General features: G+C 45.0%; 1 protein-coding gene across 1 annotated transcript in view; it reads right to left on the minus strand.

The window, feature by feature from the left end:
* LOC137542031 (fer-1-like protein 4) overlaps positions 1-2,589 on the minus strand; it is a 262,988-nt gene extending 260,399 nt beyond the window's left edge. Inside the window, exon 1 of the mRNA XM_068263629.1 lies at positions 2,321-2,589. Within this exon, the coding sequence (XP_068119730.1) occupies positions 2,321-2,399 (79 nt within the window). The 5' untranslated portion in view covers positions 2,400-2,589. The remainder of the gene's footprint in view (positions 1-2,320) is intronic.
* Between the last annotated feature and the right edge of the window lie 13,123 nt (positions 2,590-15,712).

Below are 15,712 nucleotides of genomic sequence, written 5' to 3' on the forward strand. Positions count from 1 at the left end.
AATTCGCTGTGAGACTTGAACAAATTGATTGCTTATCCCTAGGGTTAATATCCTATATAGTAAAACCCCTGTCCATGTCCATTGAAACTGGCGTGCATGCGCCGCACACGGGTGGACTTCGGACAGATGTGGGACACGGGCGAGAGCTGGTGTGTGTGTGTGCGCTGGTCACTGTGCTCATGCGTGTGTTGTGGCCTTGCGCATGAAAGTTGCATTCATGAGTGCATTGTGGGGGGGGAGTTGCGTTGTGGCTTAGTGCCCATTTTTTTACGGGCAGGCTTTTTTACTGGTTATATTAGAAGATGCACTTTTATCTGTTGTAATCTTTTAATTTTGGCCCCACCTCTTCATTCTCACATGGCCACAGAACTACCTAAACTGCCTCTTCTCCCTTGCCCTATTTGCTCCCCTTCCCCCACTACTCTTCCACAAGGTTTGTGCATAGGGCCTGGTGAGTACCCAAGGCTCTGGCTGACACGTCCTCTGAAGAGCCGCCTCCTTCACAGTTCACCTAACCAAAAGAAGCCATTTGGTAAGAAGGGGCTGGAAGATCTGCTATCTTGTATACGTTGTCACCGTACACAGAGCAGAACATCTGTCATGATATGTCTGTAGCATCGGACATGTCGTAGTATTGCTATTATGACATGTCTGACTTCTGTCCAATAATTATTGTGCATGCAGTGAGTTCATGTCCCATCATCTAGACCAGTGATGGGCACATCCTTTCCATCCTGTTTTGCTTCCTAATATGTATCTGTATTAGGTAGCCAGATGCAGCCCCCCAGTATAGGTAGCCAGAGAACCCCTTCAAACCCCCCCCCCCATGTAGGTAGACAGGGAGCTCATTATGTGTGTATCCAGAGAGCCCCCCACGTAGACAGAGAGACCCTCATTTATCCAGAGACGTCCCCATGTAGTCAGAGACCCCAGTGTAGCAAGAGAGGCCATATTTAGCCAGAGAACCCCCATTTAACCAGAGAGGCCCTTTAGCCAGATATCCCTTAACATAGCCAGAGAGTCATCTGTTTAGCCAGAGAGTTCCTCATTTAGCCAGAGAGGCCACTCCCCTGTTTAACTAGAGAGTCTCCCTGTTTATCTAGAGAGACCCCCATGTAGCCATGAAGAGACCCCCCCCCCCCCCCCCACCAAAATACAGCCAGAGACTTTCACCTTTAGCTGTAGAGCCTTTGTTTAGCCAGAGAGCCTCCCCTTCCCCTTGTTTAGCCAGAAAGCGGCGGGTGGTATCATCATGGGGGGCACTGTTGCCAGTGTGATAGGAGGCCTTGGCTAGGAGCAGGAAGGAGATGCAGGACTTGTGGATCACGGCTAGGTGAGTTATTATCTGCTCCCGCGGCACACTCAAAGGTTCTCATTTAAGAACCTTTTGTGGCCAACAAGTCAAAAAGTTTGCCCTAAGCTTTTGTCATATAAGCAGCTCACTTGCACAGAGGAAGGGTGGATTTGCCTGGCAGATTCCCCTGCATGCCACACATGATGCCACCATTGTGTTTGTGTTTACCCATGAAAGGGGTAACTTGTCACATATGGAGGAAACTACAGAGAGTCTCTGAGATTAAGGAGTGATGGGGGAACAGTTCATTGTCATCTTATTGTTGTTATCTAAATGATAACAACAAATTATCAAAAAAAAGTGAGTTCAATCCCACCATAAAATAAATCTGTGCAAAAAATCCCCCCACTCACAGCTGTAATTGGAACATGTGTCCCCAAAGGTAAATTTAACGTGTACATGGATTATCGCCACCCGGTCACTTTGTCGCAAGGTGAGCCAAATGACAGCTCACACTGCTGCCACTCAAATCCCTGGCAGTGTTAATTACTATTCCCCCTCCAAGTCATAGCAACTCAGGGATAGAAGTAATTAGGCGGCACCCAAATTTCACTGTTGCAGGGCATAAACGTAATAACATTATGTCTATGGCGACGTCCAGGTCAGGCGCAGCGCGCGGAAGAGCGTGCGCCCCCAAATGACCAGCGTCAACATTTAACACCAATGTCAGTTTTGCAACATTTTGGAATCTCTCTGACTTTCAATTTGACGAGGAAACACTAAGACTATTAACTACAGAGACACAAATGACAGTCCTGACGGGCTCAAACCCTTCCTGTGTTCCAAGTTTTGCTATCACTTCTTAGGACCACTCTTAGCACAACACGGGTATGATCAAAGAATAATGTCCTGTAGTAGTTGGAGGAAGAGTTAAGTAGAAGAATGTTCTTGTGGTCTCAGTTTTCTACAGTACGGAACAATCAACATTCCTGGCCATCACAAACAGTGTGTACAGAAAGGTGTTACCTCGAAAGGTCAGCGTTGCCTGTCTGTCGTGTGTTCCTGGTAGGTTGGTGACTCTCTTCAGACTGATGTTTAGAGCCATGGTCTCCTGTCAGTAGCAGGATAATCCGGGGATCCTCTGTGGTACCTATGTGGGTATCATTCCAGGATGAGGGGGCACAGACAGCAGCAGCTTCAGGCCCCAGCTCTGATCTCCCATCCCAGTCTGCTATGTCCTGGCCGCATACTGGCTCTGCAGGTTCTTCAGAATACTGCATACCTGCAGAGCAGGTTCCACACACACCTCGTTCACGGGCCACCCATCTTACACCTGCTTACATTGCTTCCTTAAATACACAGATGTATGAGGAAACTTATCACATCAGTCAGAGCTGTGCACAAAAATCCTATCAGCTGGCAGACCTGACTGCTGACCTCTGGAGAATCTCAGCATTCCACTAGCCAAAAAGTTTTCCAGAGAAAGGAAAATGCCCTTCTTGTTTCAGCAAACTTCAGCTAAGCTACTATCCTCACTGCTGATTATCTTGTTATAGCTATTATTATTTAGAAATAAAAAGTCACAAAATTCATATTCAAATTAAATGCTTCAGTTTCTTATTGACATTTCCATAGTTTCTAATCAGAGTTGTTGTTGTTTGGGACCATTTACAATTTTTTCTTTAAACAAGGTTTTCCTAACTCTAGGGTAAAAAATAGGAGAAAATGTGAATTGAACAATGTATTCTCATTCTGACAACGTTTTTACCTAGGTGATATTTTCCCACATTTGGCCCATATGCAATTAACTTTTTCTCCTGAACCTTCTCCTAAGAGATAATTTTTTAACTTCTTTTTAAAATGACTTTTCAGCACTCTGCAATTGGAAAAATTCCAAAAATAGGTATAAAGGTACTATTAAAATTATTATGAGTATTTTCTAACTTGCAGGTGGTTTAAAAGGTGTTTGATTGACAAGTTGGGAAAATATCACCTAAGAGAAAACTGAAGAGAAAAAGTTAATTGCATGCTGGCCATTGTTGTCAATAAAATGCCTTTAAAGCCACCATCAAGCAAGCAAATACTAAGAATAATTTTCACATTTTTTTCACCTACTTTTTTAGTACTTTTTCAATTGCAGCATGCTGTGAAAAGTTAAACAGAAGATGAACAAATTATCTCCTAAGAGAAATAGTAGGAGAAAAAGTAAGTTGCATAAGGGCCTATGGGCTTGATTCACTAAGGATAGTGCACCGTAACAGGGCGAGTTAGCTACTGTTACGCGCGCTAGTGAATCAGTGTGCCTTAATTCTGCCTCGCTGCACGCTACGCACACTAGTGGCAACGTAGTGTGAGTAATCAGGCTTAGTCAGGGGAGTGGGCACTCAGCGCACGCTATGCTGCTGTATTGCAGCATAGCGAGCGCTAGTAACTTAACGTCGGCTCCACTCCTCCCACCCTGAGCTCATTCGGGTCCAGTCACATTAAAGGACAGGATCCCTGCACTCTGATTGGCCCAATAGGCTGTCTGTCAAGTAAGCGCTGAGTGCCTGCTCCCCTGACCTAGCCTGATTACACACACTACACTACCAGTAGCACGCATAGCGTGCAGGGAGGCAGAATTAAGGCACGCTGTTTCACTAGCGTGTGTAACAGTAGCTAACTCGCCCTGTTACACTAAGCTATCCTTAGTGAATCAAGCCCATTGTCTTGTGCAGAAGTGTATTGTGGGAAAGAAGTAACAATGGAAACATATTGCGGTTTATTACTTCAGTGTGCTGATAATGTCAAATGTGTTTAAAGTATGTATGTCTTAATATGTTGCTTTATGTTTATGCTTAACCCATTCAGGTTCCGTCGTTTTCACTTGAGAAATGTTCACCTCCCATTCATTAGCCTATAACTTTATCACTACTTATCACAATGAACTGATCTATATCTTGTTTTTTCCGCCACCAATTAGGCTTTCTTTGGGAGGTACATTTTGCTAAGAGCCACTTTACTGTAAATGCATTTTAACAGGAAGAATAAGAAAAAAACGGAAAAAATCATTATTTCTCAGTTTTCAGCCATTATAGTTTTAAAATAATACATGCCTCCATAATTAAAACTCACGTATTGTATTTGCCCATATGTCCCGGTTATTACACCGTTAAAATTATGTCCCTATCACAATGTATGGCGACAATATTTTATTTGGAAATAAAAGTGCATTTTTTCCGTTTTGCATCTATGACTATTTACAAGTTTAAAATAAAAAAAATATAGAAATATTTCATCTTTACATTGATATTTAAAAAGTTTAGACTCTTAGGTAAATATTTACATGTTTTTTGGTTTTTTTTATTGTAATGTTTTTTTTTTCTATTAAACATTTTATTTGGGTATTTTTGGGAGGGTGGGATGTAAAGTATAGTTTTATAATGTAATTGTGTGTTATGTTTAATTTTTTTTTTATTTTAGTTGTAGTTTTACTTTTTGGCCACAAGATGGCGGCCATGAGTTTGTTTACATGACGCCGCTCTAAGCGTAACACACGCTTAGAGTGACTCATCGGGGAGGGAACGGCCAGAAAAGGCGCAGCTTCCGAGAGAAGCTGTCGCTTTTTCAGCGGGGGAGAGGAATCAGTGATCGGGCACCATAGCCCGATACATTGATTCCTTGGCTACCGAATCCGCGGCCGGGAGTGCGCGTGCACGCGCGCGATCGGCCGCGGTAGCGTGCGGTAGCGTGCATGGTTCCTGGACGTAGTTTCTACGTCCAGGAACCAAAATAGGTTAAGTACCTTCAAAGAGGAATTGTAGAGAAAATAGTGTAATGATAAAATTGCGCTTTTTTTCCACAATATTTATTTATAAATTATTTAGTCAGTATTTGCCCATTGCTAAATCTTTCCTCACCCTGATTTACATTCTGAAATTTATCCCAGGTGGCGACACCTTTAATCCTGTCAGATGCAGCTCTGCGGAATGTTTGTTTCTGAGAATACCAAAGCCAGTGAAAATAATGCTTGGTCTCCCAGAATACTTTGGGAGAAGAATTCCACAGAGCTAAATAGCCTAGGCTAAGCATCACTAGAAGGGCGGGGCTACATACCATTATACAGCAATATATACTGTAGATATAGGAAGGGTTTCTGATGCTGAAACCAGAAAAATTACCATAAAACTGGGTTTCCTGAATCATTTACTGCATTCTACTGTGTGTTATCATAGTGTTTCTTTAACATAGATATACTTGCACTACCCATTTTAGTTCAGTTTTAAAATACAAGCATTTTGCTCCATGTATGCCATAGTAAAGGGAGTCAAGGAGTACAATCAATTTTTTGTAGACATTTTCATTTTTTTCAACTCTAGGAAAAAATTAATGTAATTTTGCAAAGTGTAGAGTTAGGAAATGAGCTAGGGCTGGTTCACACAGTCGTTTTTGCAGCATTAAACGCAGCGTTTCGGATGCAGCGTTTTTTGGGATCTACCGTCATCCCATTCAGCTGGCTTTTGCAGGCTTTCATGAAAGCCTGGCGGTAGATCCCGGCGTCGTGTCTTGTCCCGAAAGCAACATGTCTCGGTTCACTGAGAAGAAGTGGCCACCGGAGAGGAATACGGGAATGCATGGACTAATGTAGGAGTGCATTGGCTGGACAGGAGAGTCGCTATGCTGCCGAATACTCTGTGGTCCCCGGGGACCACAGTTGGGGAGAGACATGGGGACGCTCGGCACCCAGCTCATGGCTCAGGGGCAATTGCCCAGTTTGCCCCTGTGGAAGTGCCAACCCTGATTCTGTGAGATGTGGTAACCTGAGGTAATTTATGCACAGGTAGCTACCACATCTCACTAGATGCTTGATTCACTCGACCTTATATTATATATCTCCTGTGTGAGTTGGTGCAACAACACCCAGCACCACTCATTATCAGAAGTGGTCATCTGAGCCCATTGAACTGTGGGGCACAAGGGTCTGATTGTCCTGGATAGTGTACTGGATAAGAGCTTTGTCTCTGACACAGAAGATCTGGCTGTGAATCTCGGCTCTTCTTGTTCAGTAAGCCAGCACCTATTTAGTAGGAGACCTTGGGCAAGACTTCTTAACACTGCTACCTGCTATAGAGCACGCCCTAGTGGCTGCAGATCTGGCGCTTTCAGTCCACCAGGAGAAAAGTGTGGTATACATGTTACTTGTCTTGCTTATCTCCAAAGAAAGCCAAAGGAAAATAAACGTGTCTTTCAGTGCAGCTCTCACCTCCAACACACACCCCCCCCCCCCCCTGTCATATCTGGTCATGAAAAGGTAGGCAGAACCCCACTACTTTGAGCATGGAGATCACCCCTGCTGTGTTTACCATCTTTGTTAGCAGAGAGGTGGTGCCTTGGAACTGACAGCAGCAAGGTCTTCCCCCATACAAAAAGCTGTACCTGAGGCTGCTTTGTGAGTCTAGTGAGTAAGTGGGATCTTGATTGGATGTTGTTCACTCACCAATCACTTTGGTGGTTCGCGTTCACGGAGAACTGCAAACTTTTCCGGGCGTTCGGTTCGCCCCCATAATGCATAATGAGGGTCAACTTTGACCCTCTACATCACAGTCAGCAGGCACATTGTAGCCAATCAGGCTACACTCCCTCCTGGCGCCACTCCCCCCTTATAAAAGGCAGGCAGCGTCAGGCTTTTCACTCACCCGTGTGCCTGCATTAATTAGAGCAGGGAGAGCTGCTGTGTAGAGACCTATAGGGAAAGCTTAGTTAGGCTCTTGTAGGCTTCTTAGCTTGCTCCTTGCTGATTGTTTTTGCTAAAAAAGCACCCCTCAACAGCTCTTTTGAGAGCTAATCTTGTTCTTGTGATCTATTTGTGTGTGTGTGTGTGTGTGTGTGTGTGTGTGTGTGTGTGTGTGTGTGTGTGTGGCACACTTGCATTATATACAGCCCTGTCAGTCAGTCGCAGCTGGCCTTTGGCCCCTTGGTGGTATAATTACTGATGTGCCAGGTGCACATTATAATACCCATCACTGCACATACCTTACCTACTACCTGTTGTTCACTTCAGTGCACCCACCTACCTACGTGAGCGCACACAGTGTCACTGTGCCTGTCCAGTACCTGTGTGTGTGTGTGACAGGTGCACATTGTAATACCCATCACTGCATATACCTACTACCTGTTGTTCACTTCAGTGCACACACCTACCTACGTGAGCGCACGCAGTGTCACTGTGCCTGTCCGGTACCTGTCTGTGTGTGACAGGTGCACATTGTAATACCCATCACTGCATATACCTACTACCTGTTGTTTACTTCAGTGCACCCACCTACCTACGTGAGTATACGCAGTGTCACTGTGCCTGTCCGGTACCTGTCTGTGTGTGACATGTGCACATTGTAATACCCATCACTGCATATACCTACTACCTGTTGTTTACTTCAGTGCACCCACCTACATACGTGAGCACATGCAGTGTCACTGTGCCTGTCCGCTACCTGTGTGTGTGACAGGTGCACATTGTAATACCCATCACTGCATATACCTACTACCTGTTGTTCACTTCACTTCAGTGCACCCACCTACCTACGTGAGCGCACGCAGTGTCACTGTGCCTGTCCGGTACCTGTCTGTGTGTGACAGGTGCACATTGTAATACCTATCACTGCATATACCTACTACCTGTTGTTCACTTCAGTGCACCCACCTACCTACGTGAGCGCACGCAGTGTCACTGTACCTGCTCGGTACCTGTCTGTGTGTGACAGTGTAACGATTGTGGAACTTTCTCCGTGAGCAGCGCACAACACGTGCGCTGATACGGCGGAAATCCTCCACAAGCGTGTAATTGCAGGCACCCAGCAAAAGGTGCTACGCACCTGTAGAGGGAAATTACTGTCGGCAGATGGCGCTGGGGAGTGCAGAGGAACCAATCCTCTGTACCTCCACAAATGCCAGACAGGAATTGTACGAAGCGCATAACGCAATCGCAAGAGAGGCGATTGCGAATGAGAACGAGCAAAGGGACAGGTTGTATGTGTGTGTGCCAGTCGCCACCCCGCGACCACGCACACACAACAGCAGATATGAAATAGGAACGCGATCGCGAGAGGTGCGATCGCCAGACGTGACACAAGGCAGATCAGAATAGAATACGAGGGTAGCAAAGGCACAGCAAATAATACAATGAGAAGATGCGGAAAATAACAAATGCTAGCTAACCGCGAACACCGCACTCATTCGCAACAGTGCACGCGGTTTTGCGCGGTCTCCACGTGATAAGCACAATAGAGACAAGCACGCCTAACTAACCATCGACAGACAAACATGAAACAGAGGACGCAAACGCTTGCTTAATGGTTACCTCACCGAGCCTCCAGCAAGCGGTCGTAGCAGACAAGACAGACACACGAAAACAGGGAAAAGCGAGAGATAGGATCCACAGCACTAGCGAAAAGTGGCTAGCGCGATCCAGGTACAGAGTAGCAGAACAGAAGGATCCACAGCACTAGCGAAAAGTGGCTAGCGCGATCCCAGGAGACAGAACAGAAGGATCCACAGCACTAGCGAAAAGTGGCTAGCGCGATCCAGAGAGGCAGAACAGAAGAGATAGCTGGTAGCAACCGCTGCACCAGCTATGCTCCAAGAACAGAGATCAGAACGACTTCCTATCGACCACCGCTGGGACAGGACAATCGCAACAAACAAACAAAACAGATAAACAATCCTAACTGCACTAGGGAAATCTACCTAGCACAGTTTCCAGGAATTACTCTAAGCTGATCTTCAACCAGAGAGTAAGGCTGACACCCCACCAGGAGTGTTACATAGGACGAAATCCTTATGAACAGCGAAGCATTGTGGGAAAGACATGGTACTTATAGTACACGCCTCCAATGAATGTGGCCAGGCAATTTGCATGACAACGTATGCAAATTCCTCTGCAAGCACAAGCTGCAAAACTGACAGAAGCTCTTCTTTCCAGAGTCCTGCAGCATGCAAACCTACACAATGGTCAAAAGGCTGCCTGCCTGCACAGGCAGCTGAGCAAATCATCACAGACAGGTGCACATTTGTAATACCCATCACTGCATATACCTACCTGTTGTGTTCAGTGCACCCTCCTACCTACGTGAGTGCAAGCAATGTGATATACCACTCCATGCATACCTGTTAACTGCACCTGTGTGACTGCACATTGTATTAGTCAAGTCAGTGCATACCTTTCACTTCATTCCCCCCCCCCCCCAATATGGACAAACCAAAAGGCAGAGGCAGACCACCTGGCAGGTCTGTTCGAGGTCGCGCTGTCCTGATTTCGTGCGGCCCTTGACCAATGTACAGTGTTCAGAAGAAGGCACGTGCCATCAACCCCCAATATTGTCAGGACGTAGTTGACTATTTACCACAGAATACCTCATCTTTCTCAGCTTCCGCACGTAAGCGTGACATATCTTCCTCCTCCTGCTCTGATTCTGGCACCCCACTTAACACTCAGTCAGCCGCCACCACCAAAGTGCCATCACCCCAGGGCTCAGCGGTGTGGAAATGTTTTTGTGTGTCTGCCTCAGATGAGAGCAAAGCCATCCATACTCTCTGCCACCGAAAATTGAGCCGTGGAAAGACCAAGATCCGCATAGGGACAACTACCTTACGAAGGCACATGATTACAAACCACAAACTGCAATGGGATGACCACCTGAGGAAAAGCAGCACACAAAAGCAAAGCCACACACCGCAGTGGAAGATACCAGGCCGCATTTTTTTCTCAAAAAAGGCGATACCTAAACTGTACCGTGATGTTGAAAGGCAAGTGGTGACATCTCTGGCACACAGCGTTGGGTCAAGGGTCCATCTGACCATGGATGCCTGGTCTGCAAAGCACACTCAGGCCTGCCCGAAGACTAAGTCAGTCCCCATGCACAGCATCTCTGCCTGCACGTCGTGTGACTGCCTGCCCCAAGACTAAGTCACTGCCCACACAGCATCTCTGCCCGCAGGTCGGTTGACTGCCTTCCGCCACAGCCAACAGGGTCCAGGACTCCACATGGATTCCTGAATTTTTAAGGCCCGCCGTTATAATAATTTTTCTGGTGCGTGTACATGCCTGCCTAATTTTTCTGGCTGCACTGCAGCTGCACCAACAAAACAAAAGGCATGTACATGTGCCGATTCCCCTTCGTGATCATTACCATGCCGCGGTGAAGGGGCTTGCGTATCACAATGAAGCAATTACCGCCGGCTATATGAGTGTCTCGGGGGGGGCACACCCACGATAATAAGTTTGTTGCTTCATTGTGGACAGACTAAATTTGATCAGCTGGACAGTCACTGTTGTTCTATCATTGAGCTACCACAGCCCGGCGACCATATGGGCTTGAAAACTGCCACGGCCTGCACTCTCGCCATGGTGCGCACCAGTCCAGCATGGCCGTCACTACACAAACAGCTGTTTGCGGTGTGTTACACAGTGAGTTTGGTGTGTCAGTGTGAGGCAGTACTCTAATTACACTCTCTGGTTGATGTGTACACATGCAAGATGTTTTAAAGCACTTTAGGCCTGCAATTTAGAATTCAATGTGATTTCTGCCCTTAAAACGTTGCTTTGTGTCAAATTCAGATTTTTCCCCAGGACTTTTGCCATCTATCCCACTCCACCATGCCCCCCTCCAGGTGTTAGACCCCTTGAAACATCTTTTCCATCACTTTTGTACCCAGCATAAGTGTTTCTAGTTTTCAAAGTTCGCCTCCCCATTGAAGTTTATTGCGAAAATCGGAGGTTCGGGCCATCTCTAGTGGGCAGGTGGCAACCTTATTGGGTCCTGTTCACTCACTGTGCAGAGGTCCAGGCCCTTCTAGTGAGTAAGCAGCAACCTATATGGATGCTATTCTATACCTCCCAAATTTTTGAGACAAGAAAGAGGGACACTTAAGCCACGCCTCTGCCACACCCCTGATCACGCCCCCGACACACCCCTAGTCATGAATACCATAAAGATTTCATAAGAAAAATATGTTGTTTTATAATTCAAAACCACAGTGGTCCTTTCTATCCTGGTTCATTTTCCTTCATATTAACATTTTAAAATTAAAAAAAAAATATCAATTTAAAGGATGGGAATGAAGTTTAGAGTCAATCAAACACATTTTTTTTAGTAGAGAAATATATACATTTACATAGAAAGAGGGACAAAGTCCTGAAACAGGGACCAATGAGGAGGAAAGAGAGACAGAGGGACATGGCTCCCAAAGAGGGACTGTCCCTCCGAAAGAGGGACAGTTGGGAACTATGGCTATTCCTTTACTGGTCAGGTGCCTTCAGTGAGCGAGCTCTTTAATTGATCTGCGCACTCACCAATCAGAGGTTTGGGCCCCTCTAGTGAATGAAAGGTCACCTTATTGGATCCTAATCACTCACAGAACACTGGTCTGGGGAAGCCATGATTAACCTCACACCAGATCAGCAAACCCTTCAACTATTCGCTTGCCATGGATTAGCCAAATCTGGGTTGAATGCTGGTTTGATCAGTTTCATAACTGTTTCATTATCCAAAACTGAAATATCACATTTTGACAGATTACTGATGCACTAAGAGGTATAAATGGGAAATGAGCTGGATTCTGAACATAATGTACTTTCCCTTGAAGACATTTGACACATGATGCTTTGACGGGATCATAAACAGTAGCATGAAGTCATTTACTTAAAAGTTCACTTCCTCCTTTGTTCTGAGTAGGGATTAGTCACTTGGAAGAACTGCATTCTTCAAGCCTTTTATAATGTTACAGATACCCAGAGGGATATTTTTCGCCTTATGCTGGGAATACACGGTTCGTTTTTGCCTTCGTTTAAACCTTCGATTCGTTCGGTAAACGAATCGAGTGTTGAAAACGTATGTGAAAATAGTCATAATCTCATTATAGTTTCGATTAATAGACCCCAAAAACGAACGACTAGTGATCGAACATGTTTGATATTATCTCTCTTTATCCATCTAATCGAGCCATTGGTAGGCTTGATGGCTGTTCAGATCGATTATATATTCGTTTATGCTAGTCCGTCCCTGTAAAAAGGGATTTTCGTTTCGTTTCTTTGCAGCCTTCGATCATTGGAAAAACGAAACCATCAGAATCGAAAAAAAAACCGAAACCGTGGGTGGTGATATTAACCGTATGACCGATTATTTCGGGATCGAAAAGGACAAAAGGCACAATCGAAACGAAGGTTTAAACGAAGGCAAAAACGAACCGTGTATTCCCAGCATTAGGGCAGCCGGACCACACATTGTTTTGCTTTCAGAATCCCCTAGAGCTATCTATGTAAACATGAGAGAGTTCCTCTGTGTTTCCCATAACAATCAATCAGGATTCCTGCTGGCTCTGTTTTATTAGCTTTATTTAAAGCTCCACCCCAGGCACAAATGTCTTCCTGGTCCTGTTCAGCGCAGAGCAGCTCCGTGATTGGCTGCTAGAATTGCCAACCAAATCTTATTAAAAAAAGCCAGAAGATCATCAGCAGTGGGCAAAAACTGCTATCAGGCCTAGGGCCCCATTTCATCTTAATCCTTATCTGTGCCTGATCTATAACTTTTCTGCTAAATTTCCATTTATGCGTTTTCCCCACATTTGTTCTGAACGACAATTTGTATTAGAAAACATGCTAATGATAGTCATGCTGCATTTTTCTGCATTGCGTGGCTGAATCACGCATGTGTCTGCATGTGAGATGCAAAAAATGTGAATGTGTTTTACATAGAAAGCAATGGAGGAGAAAATGTCCAATATTCTACCCATGTGTTAAAATATGCAAATTTTTCTTTGTTCTGTGTGAAAATTTTCATACCAATTCATAAATGGAAAACACAAGTGTGGAGTGAAAACTGCGCCAACAGTAATGAACAACATCAGCCCCCACATCATGTTATCTCTAAAGCTGTTCCTTTTGTCAGGTGAGCTGTCAATACATCAGTCTACGGTTGCGTATACACCTCTAGACTTATGTCACCCGTTAGGGATCGGGACCTGATTTTCCATAAGGCACTGTAGGCTCATGCCTACAGGCGCCAGAGGGTGGAGAGGCAGCTCACCCCCTCCTTTTCCTCCCTGTCTATGTAGAGTCACAAGCTGAGTGTAAATGAGAGGTTGCTCACCCGGTACATAGCATTCAACTGACAAAATATCCCTTCAACTGTGTGTCCAGTCTCCATGGATACAGTGGTGTCCTTCCTCATGTAACACGCCAGGGGTGTGTGGAGGTTGGAATCTTGGATGCCAGAGTGTAGGTGCCTATAGACTCCCGTGATGTAAATCCGGGCCTGAATATATATCAGTAATATATCAGTAATATTGTTCTATTGCCTTATCTTATCCTATCCTCACACTAGCCCCCTACATCTATGCCTAACACTAACCTACCCCCTATCTATGCCTAACGCTAATCTGCTTACTACCCATCCCAAACAGGAATACCACTGCTCTCCAGTGCCGCTAACAGGACTCACTGCTGCTACCCACAATTATGCTGCAAGGTAGCTAAACTCCACCACTGCTATCCCTGCTAAATGGAGTTTGGCTAATCACTACCCAATTAACAGTACTCCCGTAGGTACCCGAATTCGGCTACACAGTAGCTGACCTACAGAGCTCCCACCACTAGACAGTGGTGACTCTGGTTGCGTCTAACAAGACAAGACACAGAATATTTACATTGCGCTTTTCTCCCTGTGGACTCAAAGTGCCAGAGCTGCAGCCACTAGGACATGCTCAGTAGGCAGTAGCAGTGTTAGGGAGTCTTGCCCAAAGTCTCCTTACTGAATAGGTGCTGGCTTACTGAACAGGAAGATCCAGGATTAGAACCCTGGTCTCTTGTGCCAGAGGCAGAGTACACTATCCGGTAGGGAAAGCTGCAATGCAGCCCAACCTTGGCTCCAATGCAGTTGCATGCCATGGTTCATGTATACAAGCCCTTACACCTGAATCCAGCAGGGAAGCCAGGCTATTTTGTTTGTGACATCGCAGCAGTGCAAGCCTCTGTTTACCTTCTGAATACCTTCTAACTGTGTAATACTCTCACATTTCACTTACTTGTGACTCATTCTTTATGATTTTGTGTTTTATGAGGAAAACTTCACATGTCAGTTAGGTGAGGTGGTTGAAGTGTAACTTGCAATGAAGGACCTGCCTATAAAGTAAACAACGGCAGTGATTGTGCTAACCAGAGTTCTCCAGATTCTCTAGAATGGGTTGTAAAGGGGGTTCCCAACTGGCGTGTGTAGGATTGTTTCCTGAAGAAAAGGCCTTCCTGATCCATTGTGAAAAAATAGCCTGACCCCTATTCGTTGGTTGTTGGGGGTCTCCATGGCCTGAGGCAGATTGCTCCATATGGGGGGGTAGCTGCAATCCATGATGGAGGTATATTGAAGAGAGTCAGACTTCAGTCACAGAACCGGGTTTGCTTGTTCAGGTTCTATGGCTAAAAGTGTTAGGCTAAGTATGCACACTAGATGAAAGTCGGCCACAGCAGCTAACAGCGTCTGCTTGGGGCAAGGATTGTTTGTTCATCTAGTGTGTGTAGTGGCCACCCAACATTCCTTAAATCTGAAGTGAAAATACATTTATAAGATGAGGATTTGTATGTGTAGTACAGCTAAGAAATAGAACATTAGTAGCACAGATATGAGTCTCGTATTGTTTCCAGTACAGGAAGAGTTAAGAAATTCCAGTTGTTATAAATGCAAAAGAGCTCTCCAACTCATTGGGCTCGATTCACAAAGCGGTGCTAACCCAGTTAGCATGCCTAAAAGACTTTAGGCGTGATAACCATTGCACCATGCTGGTGAAAAGCCAGTTTAGGCGTGATAAGTTTAGGTGTGATAAGTTTAGGTGTGATAAGTTTAGGCATGCTAAGTTTAGATAAGTGTAGATCGCTTGCAAAGTCCCGCACGCAAAGCAGCGCCATTAAACTTTATACAAAGTGCACCAGTCTTTGCTAGCGTAAAACTTTTGATCAGCTGTGCACTGCGGTGCTAACGCAGTTGGCGCTTAAACTTAGCATGCCTAAACTTATCACACCTAAACTTATCATGCCTAAACTTATCACACCTAAACTTATCACACCTAAACTTATCATGCCTAAACTGAGTTTAGGCATGATAAAGGGCTTTTCACCAGCGTGCTAACTGTTAGCACCGCTTTGTGAATCAGGCCCTTTTAGTCAAAGAGCAGTGCTATTTTCTGAAGCACTTATTTAAACCTGTCTCTCACTGCTTCTTGTTTGTTTAAGGTTTTTCTGCCAGGAAGTTCAAAGGGTCTTTAGCTCTGCTCTATTTCATCATTTAAAATGCAGCGTGTAGTTTGTAAACTGCAAATATTAAAGAATGAAGCAATGTTATAGAAAAACAGCTATATAACTGAAAATAAAAAATATACTTTTTTCTTAGCTATTAA

This window comes from Hyperolius riggenbachi, chromosome 12 (genome assembly GCF_040937935.1).
Source record: "Hyperolius riggenbachi isolate aHypRig1 chromosome 12, aHypRig1.pri, whole genome shotgun sequence".
In the NCBI taxonomy this organism is placed as follows: Eukaryota; Metazoa; Chordata; class Amphibia; order Anura; family Hyperoliidae; genus Hyperolius; species Hyperolius riggenbachi.